The sequence below is a fragment of the Micropterus salmoides genome, unplaced genomic scaffold, assembly GCF_014851395.1.
Source record: "Micropterus salmoides isolate LMB-PRFRI ecotype aquatic unplaced genomic scaffold, ASM1485139v1 Ms_hic_scaffold_12, whole genome shotgun sequence".
NCBI lineage: Eukaryota > Metazoa > Chordata > Actinopteri > Centrarchiformes > Centrarchidae > Micropterus > Micropterus salmoides.
In genome coordinates this window covers 8897934-8922902 of record NW_024040263.1, presented here as the reverse complement: position 1 = coordinate 8922902, position 24969 = coordinate 8897934, and the positions used below count along the sequence as shown (strand labels likewise).

Below are 24969 nucleotides of genomic sequence, written 5' to 3'. Positions count from 1 at the left end.
TTAGGACATTAGAAGTAGTGAATTACGCACGTGTCAACAAAAACTGAAAATGTATAAGCTCTGTAAAAGTAGAATTCATGGCAGAGCTGTTGTATGCCTCGGGTGTTTTACATTGAACAGGTGTACCCAATCAAATGGCCATTGAGTGTATATGTTTGGCTCACTTGTTTTCCAACCGGAGAAACTTCCGTGTGTGTAACTGAATCGCTGAAAAAAACCTGACAGGCAATTCTCCCCTTTTTCACCTTGTAGCAAGAGATATTGTCTCCTTTCAGAGTAAATTTCAATGGATCATATCAAAATATCCAATTATCAGCATTTTGAGCCGAATCATGCACATGCCTTTAAAAACGCTAACATCAGTCTGTAAAACCTGCCATGAGACGGAAACACTCACATGATGGACAGACAGGACCAGGAAGGCCCCTCCCCCGGCACACTCAGTGATGACTGCCAGGAAACGTGGGTTGACAGCACAGAAGTTGTTGTCCTGGACGCTGCGTGTGATTGGCACGCCATCATAGCAGCTCTCCTTGGTGGCGGCCTTACCAAACACGTGGCGGAACTTGGAGCTGCGGTACTGAGGACGCCATGTCATCTAAGAGAGGAGGGAGGGAGGGAGGAAAGGAAAGGGAGGTCAGTCAAGGAGAATCATCTCTTACAGTTACGGGCTTTTCTCACAAGCACAATAGTAGGTGGGATTATTTTTGCATGACAGGGAGTTGGTTCTCCTCCCCAAAATTACACCACACTTCGTTGCAAATGTATGAATTGTAGCAGGGTCTAAGATGGACCATTTGACCGTTGATGCAGGGAAGTGGTATATGCTTTAGGTTGCAATCAAAATACTGACATCAGTTAAGTGTGAAAACCTTGTTTATGGTTTAAGAATAGGATTTCTGAGGTTGGTTATGGAGAACTGTTTATTTGTAATCCTTATCATTTGTTTATGTGTTGTAAATGACAATATTCACAGTCATGCTTGCCATTATGTTTGTGTTACAAACAGCTTGTTAAATAATGTCTGTATACTACGACTTAGTGTTATCCTTGATATTCCACGGCCAGAAAACTTAATTGCATGAAATAGGTTGTTTCTGAGACACTCCAAATAAAATCGCTCAGTCAATTATAAATAAATGTAGGGAGGAAAACACGTTAGACTTCTCAAATCCGGAGTCTCTTTTTAGCCAATTTCCTTAAGCTAGTCGATGCATATGTCATTATTGTGAGAGATAAGTGGCTCTGGTCCATTGGGACGAGGCCTGGCTAGCCAGCATGTCTGCTCTGCTACTCTGTCTGGCTCCCTGCCTGCCTGCTGCATGGTCATTACTTATGAATTAGGGGTGGAGGAGGCTGATGGACAAGATGTTAATGCAAACATTTACCCAAACAACGTACCGCAGATACAGAGTGAGAGAAAACAGGTAAAGGGGTTACGAAAATAGGGCAAAGCAACAAAACAACATACTGTTTTCTTGGAAATCGCACGCCAACTGAAAACAATTCCTGTCCTTAAAAACAATGACATAATTCTCCTGATTTATGCCTGCTGGCCTTCCAAAGAAATACAGCCAGGATACAAACAGAATGACATCAGAGTAAGTAAAAATAACAGCACTTGGTTAGCACGATGCAGGTGTGGCTGCAGCGCTGTTGGCTGGAAAGAAGCTGAGCAGGGAATGAAAGTGACAGATGGAGAAAATCTGGTTAAAGAAAATAAACAAGGAAGGAGAATCTCAGAGTAACAAAAATGCAGAAATGGGGCTCTTGACTCTACATGTCTCGGTTTACTCTGCCACCTCTCACCTTCTACCCTGAGGGCATCACGGAGAGCCTCATGATGTCACACTGGAATGTTTCCCTACCTGACCAGCAGCTTCATTAAACTTCTCCTCAGCTGTTTAAGAGTTTCTGACAGCCTCTAAGACATTATCAGTCACATCCATATGACCATCTTGGCAGCTGAACATGCAGTATTCACATTTAACTTGTCAGCGTTTGTTGCTAGGGCAAAAAACACATTTTGCATTGCCTCAATAAAAAAAAAAAACTAAACAAATGATGAACATCACTCAAAAATAGGGCTGCAACAGCCAATTATCAAATTCAGCTTCATTTGTCGTTTTGTGTACTTGTGTGACTTCTGTACAATGAAACATAGTCTTGTCATTCCCTGATAGTGCAATTTGCTAAAAATAATCAAACGTATACAATAAATAAGCGTAAAAGTTATGTGCAAAATTACTGCAAACATAAGACACAAACAAACAGGAGCAGTGCAACAAAAACTTTCCATGAGGCAGCACTTTCGTTGCACTTTGAATAATTTTTTTGTCAGAAAATAATGACAATGGTCCACTACAATTTGACATCGCCCAATACGACGTCATCAAATTGCTTGTGTTGTCTGGACCAGCAGTCCAAAACTCAAATATATTTAATTTACTATCATAATAGACCAAGAAAAGCAGAAAATCTTCACATTTTAGAATCTGGAACAAGCAAATGTTTGTTATTTTTGCTTGAACAGAGTCTACAGACATGCTAGCAGCTCTTAAGCAGAACTTAGGCTTTAAGCTAAATGCTAATGTCTACATGCTAACATCCTTACCTTGAAAAACACAAACTGTGAGCTGTGTCTCAATATGCCCAATAAGTGCATTCACACTGCAATTATGGAAAAATGCCGTGCACTGAGTACCCGGATGGTACACTCATAATGTCAAAAATGTTGAGTGTTGAATGTTGACAATGTTGAGAACGCTGGGCACTTCTCATCCTCAATGGTTACCATATTGGCTATGTAGTGCTAGCTGCAGAGGTTGCTCTGTTGAACACAGCACTATACAAATGTAAGTTAGCCTTGTTTTTTATATGGCTGATATCTTCAACCAGTCCAGTTGCCCTTGATTTTAACCTTTCTTGGATAACCATAACCCGGATGAGTGAGAATCTGCACAGAAATCAAGTCAGTTAATGTAGCAATCTGCTATGATTTGGTACCGTGAACAGTTGCAATTGGCCATTGAGAAGAAGACGACAAATCATCAATCATGATCATCACGAAGTGCACAACAGGCATGTTCAAATTGAGACAACACTACCTTGTTTAAATCCACACACTACATAAGTACATCCTGTACACAATGTACTGGCACTGCACTGATCATTCTTGATCATAAATACCCCTTAGTGTCTTCAAAAGAAATGCCACCAGCCCTGCAATAACAAAACCACTATTTAAAAGGCAACTTCCTCTTAGGAACTTGAACATGCCAAACAGCAAATAAGGGTGATCACTGTTATCTCCTTTACATTTGACACAATATTTGCATGAACCAGTTGGGGCACATTTTTTTCTGACGGACTGTATGCAATGCTCAGTAAGCTCTGTGCACTAACAAACTGGATATCTGGATTGATATTATCAGCATTCATGTGTTGTTGAGGCTTACAAGACCAGAGGGAGAGGCTTCCAGGGAAGAAAGCTAAGACATCTTGTCACATCTTAAGCAGGTTGTAATCAGGCCAGTGGCAGCTCCCTTTCAGCTGCGTCTTGCAGCAGGTACACAGCAGGCTGCTTGGTGGGCGGGCTGCCTCACAGAACTGATGATGAAAACACTATTCTGGCTATTTTTACACCAGCTTCTTGCTGATCAAAAGAGAGTCAGGCACATTCACTGACAGTAGGAAAAATGGTTTTATTCAAAAGGTTTCTTTGACAGGCTTTATGTCTGGCAACATTTAAAAATAAAAAAATAAAAAAAGGAGATGCATTTTTTGTCAGAGGGAAATTTATTTTAGTCTGTGACCAGTGAGTCACAGCAGCAACCGTAATAAGGGGGCTGTAAAAACGGTCATAAAACTAAACTGAAAACACAGATATGACTTTTTAAAAAGATATATTGTACATCTGGTTTGCTCAGCCAGAATTCTTGTGTGGGTCTGTTCTTGTATATAGATGTGCAAAGCATACATATTCACCTATTCCTCACCTACATGCTTTCTTTTAAGCACCTCATAACTCAAACGTGTACACTAACAGCAACTCCTCTCTTTGGCTTGCCAAGGCTCCGTGCTGGAGGAGGGGGAGTTCAAAGTTTACTTACCGGTGTCACAATATCGGTTACTTAAGCAGCAGTGGGCCTAAAGCTATGAGCAGAAAGACAATTTGAATTCTGCTCATCCTAACACTTTTGCCAATCTACTATCAATACCACCAACAAAAGGACTTTTGGTCGTCTATTGTCCTAATAATGACAACCGCCCTCCACCCCCCCCCCAAAACCCACAACTTATCAAACCAAGCATGCTCCAGCCTCGCCTTCTGAAAAATGCGATGGAAGTGATGTTTTGTAAACGCGCCAAGTGAAATTCAAGACGAGGAATGTACAGGTGTGAACACATACCATGGCAATGTGTTAACTGTAACACATTCATTGTGCGTGTCTGAGCGAGTGACACACACTTCCCTTGGTTTGGACTGTCTGCTATCATACACAGATGACAGCTTACAACCTTTGTCTTGTAATAGGATAACAGCCACACTGGTAATCCAATACCTGCTTCATTGCTATAGAGCACACATGTGAATGAGTATGAATGTATAACGTGGCTGTGTGTCAGTCTGTGACACAGATGCACATTTGCTGTGGCGCTGGAAAGAAACTTCCAACTTAAAAACCAAGCCAGTGCATTTGTTGCAAAGTCCAACATGTGCACATACATCGCTTTAGTGTAATACCTATGCCAGTTATGTTTTAAAGCACTTTTGGACCCACTGAATTCACGTTTGTGCACTCAGATTAGCTCACAATAGTCCTTCATTTTAGGAGGCTGTTTTACTGGTGTAAAAATTCTTGAACAGAAAAAAAGTGCGTTAATGATTAACCTTTACAGGAGTCTGGTGTGCAGGTTGTGGAGAATATAACTGAACCAATTGATGATGGAGGAGAAAAAAACATTTGCTGTGGGTGTTTTTAAAATATTTGTTGTTAGTTGTTTTGGAGAACCAACAAGTTCCTAGTCAGGTTCGCACTGATTTTCTCTGTCCCATGGCAACATCTGTGAATCTTAAAGGCACAGTCAATAGGATAGCTGAGAAATGAAAAGTATTTGTTTTTTTCCTCCTTTCAGCCTATCTCAAGGACAAATAAAGTCTAATAAATCTTCTTAGTCTGGTAGAATAGGATATGAAGCTGTAATTAAAGGATTATTCCCATTCATTGCAACTTGGGTCTTCATATTTGGAGCAGCATAACATTGTACTCCAAAGTAATAATTATTACTACAGTAATTGCTAAGATCTGGGAACATAGTGACTTTACTACTACAAAGTGCAATGAGGGCAAGAAATGCGAGAAGTCAGACAACCAGACAGGCTGTTAATAAGCCAACAGTTTAGACAAATTATCTAAACAACTTTATTTGGAGGTGAAAGCTAAAGTGAGAGCACCTAAAAAATGCCTGCACAACTACAGCAAGTACATCAAGTCAAAGCTAAAGCTCAAAGTGGATCTGTAAACTGTGATGAATGTTGACAGTTTGGGTAATAATTCTACTATTTGCATTATATTTTCAAATATATTGATTAAAACCTGCATAACTATCCGCCAACATGTGTTTCTTCCACAGCTTGACTTAATAACATTGCTGTATTCCCAGATCTCAGCAATGAACTTGGTGACTTAGTATTATTACCAATAGAAATATAAGCCACCAACACTTTGGAAATTACCACAGATTGACCCTTTAAGTGTGTTTGTTCTGTGTAAAGGTTTGCAGGTGCAAAGATGAAATCAAACAATACTCAGCAATCTATTGAAGCTTCACGGGGAGCTGGCATCACATTAAATCATGGGTTTACCCCGGGAGCTTCATATTATCTCTCTATTGATGATTGTCCACAATTCCTTTGTCCATTAGCTTCTAAAGAACATCCATTATGTCATTTGAAAGACAGTAAGACTTATACACTTCACTTATACACCGATAGCCTTCCTGTAAACCGATATTAACACAGTCAAACACATTGGCTAGGTGCATTGACACATTTTTTATATTGGTAACAATGTAATCCAGAGCTTTTGCACAATTACCAAACCATACTTTTCCCCCAACACCTTACTGATGGGAATATAAATAGGATTAACTGTTTTTTTCCCCCCCATTTAACCTGCTCAGTGCATCAGTGCAGTGTAAGCAAACAAGCGTAATAATAATCAGGCCAAGCATTAAATTTGAACTTTTTGATACAAGATGCTTCAGTATGGTTACAGTTTGGTCAGTGCTCAAAAAGTATTGAGGTTCAAGCTCGAACCTTCACTTTCACAGCCGGGACGAAACCATGACGTGAGGAACAGGATACCAGGCTTAATGAAACGACCTCAAACAGACTGCAATTCAAACCACAAGGCACATATTTCAGCGAATGGTAGGGTTTTGAAGGGTGGATGCCATAAATAGGCATCTGTGGTTAGAGATGACTTGACTGGGACGGTGGATGATGATGTCATTTTCACTGTTGTGGAACAGCTTCAGTTTTGTTTTGGTGTCAGCAAAAAATAGAAAATACTTCCACGCTTATGGCAGCGAATGCCTGGCTACTTTGTCCAAGTTTGAGCAATAGGATAATTGAGTTAAAAAGGACTAAAAGTCGGCTGTCAGAGAAGTCTGCACAGGAAAAGTTTTTAAAAAATAGTTTTTAAAAAAGTGCTCAGATTCAGGCAAAGAGCTGAGAAAGAAAGATTTTTGCTTCATCTTGTTCAAGCCTGCTGCATGCACACTGACTTTGAATCCCCAGGGGGGAAAAGTGAGAGCATACAACCACACACACAGACACACACAGACACACAGACACACACACACACGTGGTCTAAAGAGTAAAGAAGATCAATAACAGAATGTCAAATTGCAGAGACAGATGCGAGGGAGCAGGACATGGAAGAAATCGACAGAGAGATGGAAGAGAAAGAAAGAGTGTGCAATTGTGTGAGAAAGTCAAACTGGAAGTTCAGTAGCACTCACCCTGTCGAGTGAGTCGTCACAAGCACAAGAAGCAGCATTGGGTCTTTGAGTGAGAAAAACTTACGTCTCTGTGTCTGAGTGGCAAGCCAACACCCCCCCCAAATAAAATGATCACCTGTCTTGCTTTATCTCAAGCACATGGATCAACACTGCTTTGACACTTATTCTAAACACACACAGACACACACACAGCCTGTCCAAGGTCTTACTGTCCTGTCCAGAGCAGAGTCCCAACCAAGAGTTTTCTTTGACGGTCCACACAGACAGACAGTCAGAGGAGACGGTGGTGTTGTCTGTACAGCATGGAGCTCAGTGCGTGTGTGAACAAGCGGGGAGAGGACAGGAGTGCGTACACTCCCTGAGAGGGAGGTGACTACAAGGAGGGGGGGGGAGAGAGAGAGAGACACACACACACACACACACAGGTAATCATACTCCCTCCCTTTTCTCTGAGCGCCACTCCCTCTCGTCAATTCTCCACAGTGTTTGCTCAATCAGGATTTCTGGCTCGATCTTTTGGGAGAACATGGGAGGAGGGAAAGAAAGAGGCAGATGCTCTTAGTCACCTTTGTTGCACCATAATAAATACCCTACTTATCAGATGTAGCTAATAAACAGACATAACATTCATCTCTTCTGTATTTCTCTCCTAAGCCTTTGTCCGACTACCTTTCTAAAACCCAAAGACACTTCAATACATTTACAATCATGTGACAAATTAGAACAGCACATCCTCACATATGAGGAGATGGAGACAGCTAAATGTTTGGCATTTCTGGTTACAACATTACGAAAACGGTTATCAAATTAATTGCTGCTTCTTATGATCAGCTGATCATTTAAGCTCTGCTAAGAATGGTCAAAATGTAAGAGGAGGCTGAGATATCCTGACTTTTAGTCCTTATTATAGGTCAAGCTTTAAGTATGAGTTAAGCTCCAAACAAAGACTGTCCAAGAGTTCTCATAATGTATCTCAATAAAACCTTTGTTAGATCCTCCCCAACTGATTAATGCACACTTCTTTCAAGTTCTATAATTCCCAGTTTGTCCCCTTCCCTGTCCCTCCTGTCATCTCTACACTGTCTCCTAATGAAGACAAAAACTTTTAATGAAGACGTGAAAGAGGCGAAAGTTGGGAATTTTTCTTTCATTCATAAGCTGCAATGTGAGAGTGAAGGCCAGGTGTTCTGAACCCCACATAAAAACTAAACTTACATTTCCATGTAATGTTTTCATCTCTGGCAGTCCCTCTCAATCCATCTGTCCTCTGTGAAGTTCGATCTCCGCAGACTAAGAACCTTCAAGTTAAAGCAAAGAGGTGCAACCTGCACTCAAAATTAGATCGGCTGGATTGTTTGGACGAAAGCCCGAAAACCATTCAGCCATTCACATGGCTTTAGCTGGACAGCAGTGGTGATCACTCCAAGTCAAACTGAGGCATTATATAATGGCACATTATCACTAGAGGCTAGGGGAGGCTAATGGGTCGATAATAGGACCGGGTGAAAAAAGCTGGCCACTGACAACTGGCCTTCACACATTCAAACTGTGGAGGGCCTGATCAATTATTGTTATTGCAGAAACGTGCATGCCTGCATGCCGGTAAGTATTCAGATCTCTGAATAAAGGTTTCATTAATGCATTAATTAATCTAAGTAAAAAGGTAACAATAGTATAAATATACTATAATACATATTTGTTATTTATTACATTATTGTACTAAACGCATCTGGAAGCTTAAATTTCACATCTTAGGCACTCTCTTTAAAACTAAATATTTGTTACTAAATTATCAACTTTGAAAGTTAGAAAAAAAACTTTTAAGAATCTGCTTCAGCAGGACTGTGAGGATGTGGTCTGATCAGTTCAGAGTATTTAGTACAGAATATCATTATGCAGCAAGAACACTGAATTATTACAACAGATGAATCAGCAACAGTTCAAAGTTGTAGCTGGTTGGATTGGAGCTAATTTTAACTACTGTATACACTGTTGGGTACTTCAAAAAAATCTTTATTTGCATAGACGTCAGGTAAATTCTACAGAGTAAAAATCATAATCTTTCCCTCTGTTATGTCGCTGAGTACAAGTTAGCTCAAAATTGTTCTTAGTTTCCACACACACACACACACACACACACACACACCCTACTGATGAAGCCGGGCACAAACACATCGCCCCCGAATACACAACAAAGTCCAACAGTCACAAACTGTCTCTGAGATAAGAAACGGGAGGCACAGGAACAGATGTGGGAGATGTGGTTGGCTTATCAAAAGGGCAGGAGTTTGATGGAACCATCTTTCGGGATCATTTTAGATATCAGCGAGAATATCTGATACACACCAAACCCTAATATTAAAAGAAAATGTAAGAACATTCTTATCTTTACCTTAAATAGCCCGTATCACTGTGCCAAAGATGTGTCAGAGATATCAACCTGACAGACAGTGGAGTGATTGGCCAGTGTCACCACGTATCGACTCCTCTTATCAAAGCAGACATATTATTTATATACACCTTGCCGGTAGCCAAGGCTCCACTTGTTGTTACACATTGCATTTCCTTTCCTTCAGCCCTTGGCTGTGGATTAAACCTTGGCGTTTCGAGTGTGTGGCAATTATCAATAAGGACAGGGCCTAAAAGCTTGAGACTCTTTCCAAAGAGCTCAAACCACAAGGCTCGCTCTCTAATCATAGAGCTCACGGTCGCAGACTAATAGCTAGCTGCTGTGAGAAAATAGGGCAGAGCCTTTGACACTACAGAGACACAATGACCTTCCCTTCCTCACTTTGTAATTCCCGATTAGCCGTCTGACTGTGCTGTGACTGTAAAACACCTGTTTTCAGAGCCAAGTACAACCCTATGCCTCAGTTTGGGGCCTAAACTGCTGTAGTGAGGTTTAGGCTTTATGTATGTGGGAGTGTTTTCACTATACTTTTAAATGGTCATGTGTTCACCAGCAAATAGCACTGTCCCATTCAAGTATATACTTAACTCAACAGGTGGAGTCAATAATTGCTCAAGTCATCTGGAGCTATTGAAGTCCAGTGTACACAGAAACCTCCATTGAAAACAGATTTATTTACACGAGTCATTCGGGAAGCAAATAAATGTCTGAATGACCGCTCAGGCCAACACCTTCCTACTGTAGAAACAAAACCCTTTTGCATCACTTGTTATGGTACAAATATGTCAGAGCACTGAGCAGCACTGTACATGAGAAAAGCGAGGTTTTTCCATTTTGTCTTTGATTTGCATGTTGTTACATTCTGGTTTTGCCACACCTGGTGGACCCACGAAAGGTAGTGATTCTACGAGTCGTCAAACAGGCCATGCACTGAAAACATTTAAAACATTTAAAACATTTATAAATGTGAATGTATCATTTATATAAATAAAGTAACAGTTAATTGAGATAATTTAAGTGACTGAGGGGGGGTAAGTAGTTTTTAGACACTCCAACATGCCAGCATAAAATAAAGATAATTTACATAACGATCTAATGGAAACAGCATTGCTTTTATGACTAAATGTTAAAACTCAAAAATTTAGTTTTTAAAATGGGAAAAGAAATACATTTTCCCTCTTTTGTAAATGGTGATGTCAAACCTGCTCCCAGCCTCTGAGCATCACAGCTGATCAGTGTTGACTACAGCTGTCAAACAAATGAAATGAAGTAATAAGAACAATATTTGCCTCCGAGATGTTGTGTAGTAGGAGAATAAAACTGCATAAAATGGAAACACTCAAGTAAAGTACAAGTACCTCGAATTTGTACTTTAATTACATTCTACCACTGTCAGATATTATGCTAAACTTTTTATATGTTGTTGTATTAGGCTAGTGATTCCCAAACTGTGTGTGTGGAGGGGGGGGGGGGGGGGGGGGGGTGTTGAAAACAGTGCAAGGAGAGCATGTATGATATAGGAAAAATCTAAGGTGAAAATAAAGTTATACAAACACACATGCACAAAATGGAGATGCAACATGAACGATCATCTTCCAGGTAATCCACTCATGTGTCTCAACAGGTTAAGGTGTCACTAGTTCCACTGATACAATCACTGGGTTTCATATTTGCCAGCCTAAATCTGAGTAGTTTTCAAAGTTTGTCAGAGGTCAGACGTGGTGACTGAGTTGTGATCCGTTCAAGGAGATATGGTGATGGCAATCAGCAGACAGTAGTGACGAGGGAGACAGTGAAGTCTTTGATAAGTTAATCAAAAGTCATTTTAAAACTATGTTGCTGTTGATTAAAAGAGCCACATTTCATCATATGGATGACTAAAGTACATCCCATGATGGTAATCTCACCTCCAGGTAGCTTAAATTTGACATGACTCACGTATTAGCATGCCTGTGCAGTGCACCTTGTTTTTTCAAGTCTGATCAAAATATCTGCATCAACAAAGCTGGTTTGAAACCATTCCCATTCAGTGATATCACATCCTTACTTACCTGCTTGCATCAACGTTGGCAGCAAAAGGCGGTTTGTACAGCCAATAATCTCTGAATTCACATCAAAGAAAATGCTCAGGAAAAAAAATGCATTTTTACTTGCTTTAAAGCTCAAGAATCACATGTAAGTTCAAATCTGTTATATATTAAAATCATTTAAGTGTACCTCTCTCGGTTTTCACACAGAAGGCAACTATGATGATTACAGTTGTAAAGAATGTTTCAGACAAACACACGTACACACAAACGTCTGGCATCCAGGTGCACAACACAACAAACGTCGGCTATGTTTGACAAGCTGGAAACCAAATCAGTTTCCTTTATTGGCTTAAAGTAAGAGGCCCCGGTATTAAGACATGCTGGATAGAGGTTCACATAATGATCACTTGACAGAAAGTGGGAAAGAGACAGCTCCACATACGGTTACGCCTCAGACACAGAATATTTTAAGCACTACCATTTGCTTAAAATAGAACTACTGTGTTATTTAACAGGTCCTGTAGTTTCCTGATAATTTCCTAGAAGGGTAACTGATATGTTGCCTAATTGTAATTTCTTAGGAAGGTTTCTAGACAGGGCTGTGTAATTTCATACCAACTGAAAACAATAGGTCTTCTCATTTACAAGCAGTGACTGTCGATTTGTCTAGCAGAAATGACAACTGGAGGACTTTACTGTATGAGCTCTACTGTAGCTATCTAGCTAATTAACTCTGGCGGACAAGTTTGAAAACTGGACGTTTGAAAGACTCGAAGCACGTCTTAAATATGCACTTGATGGCTACATATCTGCAGTTGTGGAAGTAACTAAGTACAATAACTGCTACTTCTGCTTCTCAATTCAAAAGGCGACCACTGTACTTTTTAATTCACCACATTTATTTGATACCTTTAGTTATTAGTTACTTTGCAGATTCAGATGAATAAGAGCCTAGAAATTAATATAATCACAAGCAAATCAATTATAAAATCTTATTATGGATAAAGAATACTTTATTGCTCCCTTGGTGAAATTCATAAGATACCCAGCAGTATTCACTCACCGGCCACTTTATTAGGTACACCTGTCCAATTGCTTGTTAACACAAAACGCTGATCAGCCAATCACATGGCAGCAACTCAATGCATTTAGGGATGTCGATCATGCCTTGTTGATGTCAGAGGTCAGAGGAGAATGAGCCGCCTGGTTCAAGATGACAGAAAGGCAACAGTTACTCAAATAACCACTCGTTTCAACCAAGGTCTGCAGAATACCATCTGAACACACAATATGTCAAACCTTGAAGCAGATGGGCTACAGCAGCAGAAGACCACACCGGGTGCCACTCCTGTTACAACAAGAAACCAAAATTTGCGCAGGCTCATAAAAACTGGACAACAGAAGATTCCTTGTATCAACGGTTCAGGCTGGTAGTGGTGGTATAATGGTGTGGGGGATATTATCTTGGCACACTTTGGGCCCCTTAGTACCAATTGAGCACTGTCCAAACGCACCTACCTGAGTATTGTTGTTGACCATGTCCATCCCTTTATGACCACAGAGTACCCATCCTCTGATGGCTACTTCCAGCAGGATAATGCACCATGTCACAAAGCTCAAATAATCTCAAACTGGTTTCTTGAACATGACAATGAGTTCACTGTACTCCAATGGCCTCCACAGTCACCAGATCTCAATCCATTAGAGTGGAACTGGAGATTTGCATCATAGATGTGCAGCCGACAAATCTGCAGCATCTGCGTGATGCTTTCATGTCAATATGGACCAAAGTCTTACTTCCAACACCTTGTTGAAAGTTTGCCACGAAGAATTATGGCAGTTACTAGCAAGGTGTACCTCATGAAGTGGCCGGTGAGTGTATATAGTAAAATTAAATGCAATAATATACATTATTCTGAAATGGCCTATTCTTCATAATGAGCACTTGTTGTACTTTAACTATATTTTGAAGCTAATAGTTTAGTACTTTTACTTACGTAAAATATTGAATGCAGAATGTTTACTTGTAATAGAGTATTTCTACACTGTGGTATTGCTACTTTTACTTAAGTAAAATTTTTACACGTCCCAGGCAAAAAGTCAACATTTGCAAAATCTGATGATCCATGGAAATAAAGGAGCAAAACTGTTCTTGTATTACAGTGTAGCCTACAGCTAGTTAGACCCCAGTATTATAGCACCCTAAAATTATTTTGTTCTAACATAGTTCTAGAATAGTTCACAGTTTGGCAAATGCAGGACAGTGCAGCCAACACTTTTTATATCAAAATCCCGGATCGGCTCCCACACAATGGATGTGAACAGAGCTTTTCTACTGTACCCCCCGAAAATAATGTAGTTAGCCCGGGCTTTGGAAGATACACTACGTTAATGTTACTACGTTAGTTTTAAAGCTAGTTAACCGGGCATGCTACATTAAAGTTTGCAGGTTATGTTAGAGCAGATAACACACTGTTAAATCCATTCCTATTACTGTCATGCGTTTTAAGTTTTTCAGAAGGCGGGGAGAAAATGGCATTTACTATGTGGGTACTACGCTACTTAATTTACAACATGCAAAACAACAACGGGAAAGGACTTTAAATAGAATTTTTGTTGCATCGCTTGTTTAGGAAAGGACAAACTTTTTTATCATCAGTTGTAAAAGTACACATATATCCACCGCACCTGTATGTGTATATGCTTATGTCTTTTATTCTCCTTTTCTGTTTGCATGTCTCTTCATTTTACAGAACAGAAACCATCTGATAAGAATCAGCACATAAAATAAATAAAATTTACACACAAAATGCTAGGTGCCAGAGGTTTCAACTGTATGTGGAGCTGTCCTATTAAGAAATTGCAAGACTAAAAAAGAAAAATTCTCCCCCACATTATGAGGTAATTACGGCTCATATCACATCGTAGAATAAAAGAGTGTGTCTCGAGGTCGTACCCTCCAGAGGGTTTCTGTTATCTTGTATTAATTACAACAAGTCGAGCTGCTCGGCAGACAGCCTTTGCAGCACAGGCTCCTGTAACAATTAAAAATATTCTGCAACAAAAAGAAGAAGGAAGACGATAAATATGTGCAACAGCACAAAACGACTTTTGATGTTCTAAAATTAGATCAAGAAGCCCTGCCTTAGGAATTACAATGGTAAAAAGATGCATTTTATTGCAGAATTTACTATTTGTTAAATATACGTAATAAATATTAAATGACAAACTGGCTGAAGGATTATCAATAATTCAGCAATGGCAATGTGCTTGTTCTTCAGAGCAGACCTAACAAGTCACAGGGATCCTTATCGCTTAAATTAATACAGTGTCAGTGAGCCACACCAGCTAAAGCCATCCATCCTAACTGTAGTCAAGGTGAGTTTCACTTTCTGTGACTCAAGGGGATTAGCTTGCTTTTATATAGGCTCAGCCTCTGTCTGTAAACAATACACAGACACTGTACTGCTGCAGTGCACGCCCTGTTATCAGGGTGAGGGAGGCCACAGCTAATAAGATCACCCCCACTAACTAACTGCATTAAAGTGTTGTGATACTCAACACACACAGAATGTGCAGCTCACTGACGTGCTAATGTCAAAGTTTTTTATCTGTGACGTCTAACACAAAGGAAAAATACCTCCAGTTGAAAATACTTGTGTGCAATCACAATATACAACACTACTGTGCACTTTTGAGCAAAGTGCTAAGTGCTAAGCATGCTAACATGCTCAAAACACAATATTAACATGTAGCCGTTAAGCAGGTGGAAAGTTTACCATGTTCACCACCTTAGTTTAGCATGATTGCATGCTAGTATTTGCAAATTGTGACTAAAACAGTCGTGACGAACATAAGGTGCGTGTAGCTGATGAGAATGTCATCCTTTGCATATTTGGTCAAATTACGAAATTTTCAAAAAGTTATTACAATTCACCCTGAGGGAACATACATCATGTCTGAACACATTTCATGGCAATACATACAGCAGTCGAGACATTTCAGCGAAAATCACAAATGTGAACATGCTGGTGGCACCAAACATTTCTCCCAAAGTCCATCCAACAGCTGCTGAGGTATTTCAGTCTGCACTAGTGATGGACCGAAATAGCACATTTTACAATATAACATAAGCTGCTTTGACCCTACATATAAGGAAGGATCTTGTATATACACACACACTTTAGGTTGAAGCATTTAACCTACATTATATTCTCTTGGAGCAAACATTAATTTGCTCTGACAGCATTTTTCATGAGGCACAACCAACAGGGCTACTTTGGGGATCTGCAATCAATATGGTGTGAAAACACACACACACACACACACACACACACACACGTAAGAGGCCATCTCCTTCTCCACATTAATAATGAATCAGAAACCCATCTGCTTCACGATTAAGAAACAGGAGCACACCCTGAAACAGTGTTACTTAAATAAATACATCCTGTCGCTGCTGATGTAGTTCAATGGAAGACCGAAAAATCTATTTGAACATCGATAAAATCAAAGACAGCGGTGTACATATGAACTCTAGAGTGAGTGGCATGGGGGATGAATGGGTACGGAGATCAACAGACATTGACTTTAGTGGATGGAGCCCTAGATCAGTGGTCGGAAACAGCCGGCCCGCAGGCCAAAGCTGGGCCGCCAGCAATAATGTCTGGCCTGTGGCCAGATTACTTTGATAGTGGCAAAAAAAAAATAATGTATTAAGCGGCTGGTGCTGAAACAGATCTCAGTCATGACAGCAAAAGTTACTCACATAATCAGAATTTTAGTTTGAAACATTCAAAAAACATTATCATCGTAATGTGAAGAAGTATCAGTTCGGGAGTTATGTCAAAGGTGTTCTGTTGCAGAGATATCTACTGAAATTAGCATGCTAACAAGCTAGCCCCGGCACGTCCTGTCTCGCAATACCATTTGTATCTTAAGAGGCGATAGTCTAATAGGCCCCTCCTCACAGCTGGAAGTTTTGTGCAGGCTTACTACGTTACAAAAGCTCTCAGCGTCTAATAAATAAACATAATGGTAAGTCATTCCACAGTTTCAACAATCCAGCTTTGATTTGATCATAATAAACATTTAGGCCACCGAGTTTAATGTGAAAATATTCTGTCTCTACACGCCGTCGCTGCCTCTCTGATGCCCAGCCTCTCACGCTTGAACCCTCTTCTCTCCCCTCCTGAACCCGCCGCTGGCTTCGTTACCCTGGAATCAGAGTCCTGGCCAGAGCCACTGTAAATCACCTCTGTACTGTATCCCCTGTCGTCAAACTGGCCTCTGTCGGTCTCAGAGGCAGTATTTGGTCCCTGTTCACTGGGAGGCTGCTGATCCCAGTTCCGTTGTCCAGTCACTCAGCTCTGGTTTTTGGTGCCCATTCTGGACTCTAAACCGCTAAAAGGGCCTTTAAGTTAGTTGCGTGGCTAACTAAGCAAACAAACTAATATTTTTTTAATCCAGACTGAAGAGTCCTGAGGAAAATATCTTTATAATAGCAGTATTTTTTTATTAAATGATTTACCAGGTTTTTCAAAGCTTGCCAGGTATTTATTTTTCAGAAAACAGATGTAAAGTTAATGAGAGGCAGAAACTGGGGCTACAGAAAATTGAGGGCTACCCTGCAGTGTCAGATTTTAGACAGTTTGGTTCACTCACTTGTGTCCAAATGGAGCGCAGAGGTTTCCTCTTTCCTGTAAAAACTTGTCCAAGAGCCCTGTAAGCTTGACATTGAACAAATCCATACACTCTCTATTTTTTTTAAGTAATCCCCTCCCTGTTTGCCCCACGTGGGAGCAGCACCAGATAATCCTCAAACAGTCGGACAGCTGTCATGTCAGGAACGTGCAGCACAACCTGCCACGACTGATCTGAGTGACACTAATGTACTCAAGACTCATAATGACAGTTAAAGAGAAGAAGCACAGACTGGAAATACAAACAGGTCTCTTTAAGCAATTGTTTAAAAAGTCATTATGCTTTGCTGTGTAAATGTCACTGCACTGCAGTTACAAGAAACAGCAGGAGCTGGTTTGTCGGGGGAAGCTGGTGGTCTTTAGGAGATCTGTGTGTGACTATAACAGTGAGAGTGTCCGCAGTCACGTGCAGACTCTCTAGTTACATAAGAGTATTTTAGGATTTCCAAACCATTGTCAGGACAAGTACAGTAATCATCTTTACCATCCACCAGCAGATTGTTTCCTAAAGCCTGTGCACTTTTGAATCCGTTTGGGTGTCGCCTCGAGTGCATCTAGCACCGAGTGATTTGCAAATATAAAAATCCATCAAACATCTCACTGTAATTACAAAGATTGGATTTGATCACAACGCAAAGTGTCGGATGATAAATCCACTTAAAAATGAAACTTCTGCATGCTTGATAACAAGTGTTAAAGAGTTGTAATTATCACGTCATGCACTCCTCACACTCCAACAGCAAAACAAAAAAAGAGGGTAAGTGAGGAATCAGACAAAACAGAGCTGAAACAACCAACAGAAAGGTTATCAGCGACTATTCTGATTATTGATTAATCATTTGAGTCAATTTTCAAATGTGTCAAAAGCTTCTAAAATGTGATGATTTGCTGTTTTTCATTAATTTTTTTTAGTTTATACTGTCTAATTCTCTGACATTTTATAGAGGATTAAGATGATATGATTTGTTTAAGAATGCTGACAAAGACAGTATAAGTCTGTATCAATTGGGCCATTGACAGTTTTAGAACAGTGGGCTAAAAAGTAACAGGGTACAAACACTATGAAGTCACCTCCACCCTACTGGGCGGAGAGGCAGACCTTCATTAGGTTTAGTCATGAGTGAACCACAGGAGGTGGTGGTGGAGTCAGAGACTAGGCCCTGCGGGCTTTGTTCTGGAGGTATAGTCATGTATGAGGCCTCCTTTAGTTGCAACATCAGGTTTTCCACCACCACCTCAAGGCACAATGTCATTTGACTCTGATAGTGAAGCAACAGAGGACATGTGAGATGATCTCATTCAGCTTTAGGCTAACATGTTACTAAATCAGTGATATAACCCAGAATAAGGGCAAATAAAGATACATGGTGCACACAGAGTTTCAATTGCTGCTAGGGGGCACTAGTGATGGGAATTACATGGCTTGGTTCCTTTCCGAGAGCGGTCTCTTCATTTAGTACCACTTCTCCTGGTCATTGCAAAAAAAATGCACAAAAATGCAATGCAATACATTGAAATATTCAATAGTCATATTGATGGTTAAAAAGTGGGATATGTCAAGAATAACTATCCTAGTTGTAACAAAAATAACACCCTGCTAATGAAAATATGGTTAAGAAATGATTACACAACTCTATAAAAGACACTTTCGGACAGGAGCCGGCTCCTTTAAGTGAAGAATGGGAGCGACACATTACTAGGGGACACAAGTACACATATTTACTTTGTTGAAACGGTTAGTTAATCAGTTTGTTTTCATTTGTCATTGTTGGTTCCAGCAGTGGTGCTTTGAGCTAAATGCCAGCGTCAGCATGCCAACATGCCCGTAATGACAACGCTTCTCTGGTTCCAGCTTCTCAAATGTGAGGATTTACTGCTTTTCTCAGTTTGTAAACTGAATATTTGGACTAATTCAAGATTACATTAGAATAATAAGTCATATTGTTCACAAAGCTACATAATATTACCATCTTCTGCTGTATTGTATATAGCATTTTGTACACACCTACACAGACGCACACCCCCCTCGACAGGTTAGCCTGGTTACATAAGGAACTATCAGCCTTTAATTGGTTTCTTCACGTCTGTGTGGAGTAAAAAAATAATGATCCTTTAAGATGCCACAAACTTGACACATTCTGCAGTTCAAACATCACCGGGCAGAGCAGTATGTACGCTATCTAGGCATCAGGGACAGTTGGGCATTTTCTTATCAGCTAACGTCTTTGACTCATTTGCATTAAAGTAAAAATACATCAAAACCATATGTGCCTGCAACTAATAATTACTTTCATTCTCAATTTGTCTGTATATTAATTTTCTATTAATTGTTTATTGTAACTTATTTTGTCTGACCAACTTTTCAGTTCATCTTGACCTTTACAAAACAATCTCACTTCATGGTCCATTTAGTAGTTGTTGTGGAGCTTTCTGCTATTTCACATGATCCTCATCAGCCGATGGATTATTGCCCAGTCGTCAAGGAAATATAGATGTTCAAATGTCCATGTTTACTGAGCAATTATGAACTTCCTGTCCACGTTGGCTAAACAGTTCCAACACCCATCTTTCAATGAAGACTGTGTGATGTGACTGAAAGCTCCAGATCAGCTATTAAATGGACCAAGATATTCAGTGCGCCATCACGGAAAAGTACAAAAAAAATACAACAGCAAATATATCCATCTGAGAACCTGGAACCAATAAATGTGTGCTATATTTGATTATAAAATTACCTCGAACAGTTAATCGATTCTCACAATTGTTGTTGATAATTTTCTGTTGATCAACTAATCAGTTAATCAGATTTTTCTAGTACAACACCTCCTGCTCAATTTGTCTCATTTTCCCCAGGAAAAAAAAACACTACACTTGCAGTGCAGAGTGCAATCTTAAGAGTAAATATCAACAGGCTTCAGGGGTAATCTAGGTGCACTGTTTGTCTAGAATACAGATTATACCTCATGTTATTTGGCCACTTTGTTGAATAACAGCAGCATGACATAGACTTACTGCCTGAAGGCCAATATGGCCTCTTGATTAGAGGGCCTATTTGCTCAAAAGCATGCATTTGATTCACAGCAGTTATTACAGCAGGTTGGACTTTGATACCTTCAACCAGCAAAGAGCGTGTGTATCATCAAAGAAACCTGAGCTCTAGTTACTGTTTTGACATGAGTGACAGTGAGATACAATACAAAATAAATAATGTCTTTCACAGGAAGGCACTCAGTAAAGAAAAGAGTCTGTTTCTGAGATTCAGAAGTGAGCTTCTATACAAAATGCACGTCACAAGTTGGACAAAGTGGGAGAATCTGAGGTATGTGTTAACAGTCTTTGTGATAACATGCCAGAGATAAAGGCTAGAGTGTATTGCCCAACATGAAAGTGCCCAACAGATTTCACTAGAGACAGAGTAGAATAAAACAAAAAAAGAGTACAGTCTCTTCAAATACCACAACCACCTCATTAAAAAAATGTCTAAAGAGCGTGAAGATGAAGAAAGCCAGCTACAAGGGGTGAGGTTTACTTTTGACTGGGAGTTTTGAGTTTCCCACAAGCGAAGATGTGTTGCAAACTCATCAGTCTAATGCTCATTTTGGCCGGCGTTTGCCATTAGGTACATGACAAACCTACTTAGACAGATCTAGTGCTGGCATGACACTTCTACAGTCTGTACAACTCCAAAAGTCATGACTCATGTTGTCACACTTAAACTTTGCACATTGCTGCTGTTTATAGTCTGAAACACCTTTCAGTTTTGTGAATGAAAAGCTGGTGATCTAACATGCAGGTTACTTAGGTAGTAGTGCTGGACGATATGGCCAAAAATGCTATCACGATAAAAAGTTTCATATCTTTCGATATTAATAATTATCACGATAAGTATTAGTAGCCAGTAGTATCAGTACTAACCATTTCCTGACTTCAACACCTCTCATACATGAGAGTGGTATTATTTTGTCATAAAATAAGTGTATTCCCCAGTAGGGGGGGAGTTACGTTCTGTAAGCATTTCCTCACAACAAGGATGTTGTTTGCCAACAAAGTTACAGCACGTAACATTTTTACATTTCTGTTCGTGTACGGATTAAACAAACAAGATGCAGTGTGTTAATTAGTGAGCTTTAGAGCTGTTGCTAAGTATATTTGAGAGAGTCAGGCTAGCTATTCTGCCCCGGTTTCTTTATGCTAACCTAAGCACCTCCCTGCCTCAGCTCAGTACTTAACGCACAGACATGTGAGTGGTATCAATCTTCTCATCTAACTCTCAGAAAGAAAGCAAAGAAGTGTATTTCCCACAATGTTGAGCTCAAATACACAGATCTACACAACTTTCTGTACATAGCAAACTGTAGTAGTTCACCTCACTATACCATTGATTACCATTTATGGATGTAAAACAGCAATTTCTGACAAAATAGTACGTTTTTTTATACATGCTCTTGTCTTGCTAATCATTAGTTAATGAAATTACAGTCAATATATATATATATCAATCTTCATTTAAGTGGGTCCTGCAGACTGCTGGGCCTCAGGTAAGAACGCTCAGTTGGAGCTAATGCTAAAAAGTTGAGGAATATGGCTGAACTAAATCTCACAACAGTAAAAATAATATTTTCTGATTTCAACATTTACCATGATAAAAAAATTCCATAAATAGTAATATTGAATTATTGGTCAGAATAATGTTAAAACTGCTCTTGAGTCCAAACAAACTGCATGCTCTGGATCTGCCCCTGTGGAGCGATGTGCCATGGTACACTAGAAAAGCCAACTGGCACAAAGTCCTAAATCTCTCCCACTGTTCCACATGTGGTGACCATTAAACTCGGGTCATTAAACACCAAACTCTCAAACTGCTTTTTCTTTTGTCTTAAGTTTGTTTACGTCCATCCAGACAAAAGTGAGTAAAAACAATGCATCCAAACCATCTGGTGAACCGGATCTGGAGCCACCCACCGAGCAAATTAATAGATTTCACTCAACTAATGATGTGTTTGCAGACATGAAGATGACATTATCTGAATGGGTACAACACAGTTTATTCTGGTTTTGAAGATCCTGTTGCTGATGGGACATGTGAATCAGAGTCTGCAAACATTTTCCCAGAACCCAATGTGATATCTTCAGATTGCTTGTTTTGTCCAACCAATAATTATAAAACCAAAAGATTTACAATCATAGAGAAACTCCTGAAAGTTTCAGTAGTTTACAGTGAACGACAGACATTTCTTGTCATGAATCAGATGTGGGGAATTTTCAAGGACGCTTCAGACAAAATAAAGAATTGTTATTTAATATTATTTATTAATTATTTACAGCTGAAACGATTAGCTAATGTTCGATGTAACATTTATTTAAAGAATAATCGAGAAATAAAATCTGCAGATTTATCTTTAATAAAAATAATTGTTAGGTGCCACCTTAGTTTGTTTCATCCTACAAATTATCAAAAAATAAACAACAGGCATTCAAAGTAGAGAAAATTCCCACATTTGAAAAGATAACCTAAATGATTAATCAGTTATCAGTATTGTTGGGGATCAATTTATCAACTCATCAACTCTGAATGGCTCATCTTTTCAGTGTTTCATATGATTTTTTGTGCAGTTTCCAGTAAATAATATAACTGTATCTACTGTACATTTTCACAGATTGTTGCGCTCTCGCTTCACAAATAATCTCATAATCCAATCCAATAATCAGTGGTTTTCAAAAGTGACATGTGGGGAAGCTTCAGGCATCTAAATAAACAATAGTTAATTAGTTAGACAATTAGTTTGTTACATTTTTCAATTGTCCATTTGTCAATTAACAGAAAATTAATCAGCACTGAAAAACAATATTTTCAGTCATTGTTCCAAATATAATTAGCTTGCTCCAACTTCTCAAATCTGACAATTTTGTGAATTTCTTTGTGTTTTATGATAGTAATCTGAAAATCTTTGTGCTTTTGGACTGCTGAATATATAACAAGCTATTTGAGGATTACACCTTGGGCTCAGGGACAATAACAATGGGGCATTTTCCACTAGTTTTCTGACATTTTACAGCCAAAACAATCAAAAGCATAATGTTAAGAATAAGGGAAAAATCTAATTTAGAAAAGTGATTTTGATTTGAGCAGAAACAGCTGTGCACAAACACCACACTGTGTCTATTCAAAGGGATTAACACACTATTAAAGAAGCTCACTGGTCTGTGTTTGACATAGATACACTAATAGACTATACCTACTGCCACAAATGATCAGCTAAAACTCCCTCACGCGCACACTTGAAACCTGGAGTCGAGTTGCGTTTTCCCTGCCTGCTTAGAGAAGGCTGAGAAGCCGCATGGCAGAGCTGCAGCTCGGAGCCACGCTGCAAGTGTAACAGCCTAAAATAAAACTGTGCGACTGTCACCAGAACAATCCGATTACCGTGCAGCTGCAGAGATACGACCTGCAGATTGACAAGAGACAACTAACGTGCTGCGGGATGTTAGACTGAACTAAACTCACCTTTGAGACGGTCATATGGTGTGAGGTGCGTCGGCAGGTGGTGTTAGTTTTCCCTGAAGAGGTGGTGATGGTGGAGCTGGAGCTGGTGGTGGACTGAGACGAGTCGTGTTATAACATCGGTGGTTGTTGCATGATGGTTATTTAAAAGTCATGATGCCCGGCACGACCTTGAGTCTCCCATAAAAAATAAAAAAGAAGCTCACAGACAGAGCATACCCCTCCTGCACAGTCACCACGAGGGAAAAAAAAGAAAAACAAGAGCCAGAGAAGGAGGAGGAGAGATGAGAGCAGGATGCGACGAGAGAGGAAGAAGGGGAGGGAGGGGCGAGGCAATACACGTTGATTTCAAATATACTGTGTCATTAAAGGGTGAGTCTTTAAAAAATGATTTCCCATAAAATGAGAGTCAAACTCCCTAAGACAAGATGTTTTCCCCTGCAGAAATGAGACCAAAGAAAATGTCTTAGATAAACTGTACTGAACTACCACAGGGGTAGTCCCGTGTACCTCCCGTCGGCCCGTGGTTTCCAACATGACATGTGAGAAAGCTTCAGAGGGCCTTTTTGATCAGTTTCATCTCTATATTTGTTTTTTTGGAGGGTTATCAGGGTTGTTTATGTTGTTTGGTTTTGTATTTATTTGTTTGTTTAATGTAAAGCACAGTGAGTTTCCCTGTAAGTAAATGTCCTATATAGCCTCCATAAAATCATGGAAGTAAGATACAAATCAAATTTAATGATCAAATGTGTGCAGGAAAAAAAGTAAAAGGGCTAATGGATTTCCGCTGAGTTAATAACATAAAACAAATCCACACTATTAAAAATATACTGTGTATGTTATGACCTCATAAAACAGATTCTTGCTATAAATAGTCTCTGGAAATTTAATCATTTTCACCCAAATAAAAAGATTTCCATATTTGAAAGAAAGTTAGCTAACTTTGCTAGTGGGATGTTTGATGACATCTTAAGGGCTTGGGCCATTATAGTGTTTCTCTGTACCTGGGTCAAAATCTGGTTTTAAAATAGTTGGCATTTGTTCATGCATGGTTCATATACCTAAAACAATGTTTTAATCTAAATGACACACAGCAAACCTGGAGCATATGATATTGATTAGTAGAACAATGAAGCTGTCGTGTGTAGCCTATTGTGTCCGCTGTATTCGATGGGTCCTTGAAGGTCACAGTGAACAATATACACAATGTGCCCTCGGGGCCCTGAAGCATGTGGAACTGGTTCAATGTGGTCTAAACAGTGTACAGCTGTTATACACGATAAATATCACAGTATT

The 24969-nt window shown here is 39.6% G+C and overlaps 1 protein-coding gene across 4 annotated transcripts in view; it reads right to left on the bottom strand.

The window, feature by feature from the left end:
• coro2a (coronin, actin binding protein, 2A) overlaps positions 1 to 23921 on the bottom strand; it is a 38699-nt gene extending 14778 nt beyond the window's left edge. Inside the window, exons 1-2 of one of the 4 annotated variants that reach the window (XM_038713199.1) lie at positions 23677 to 23921; positions 398 to 598 (exon numbers count right to left, since the gene is read on the bottom strand). In XM_038713199.1, coding sequence (XP_038569127.1) covers positions 398 to 598; positions 23677 to 23691 — 216 coding nt within the window. In that variant the 5' untranslated portion in view covers positions 23692 to 23921. Of the gene's footprint in view, positions 1 to 397; positions 599 to 7029; positions 7207 to 7238; positions 7397 to 8244; positions 8422 to 23676 lie in introns of those variants that run through there. The other 3 variants (XM_038713198.1, XM_038713200.1, XM_038713201.1) reach the window with 3 other exon arrangements.
• Positions 23922 to 24969: the final 1048 nt, after the last annotated feature.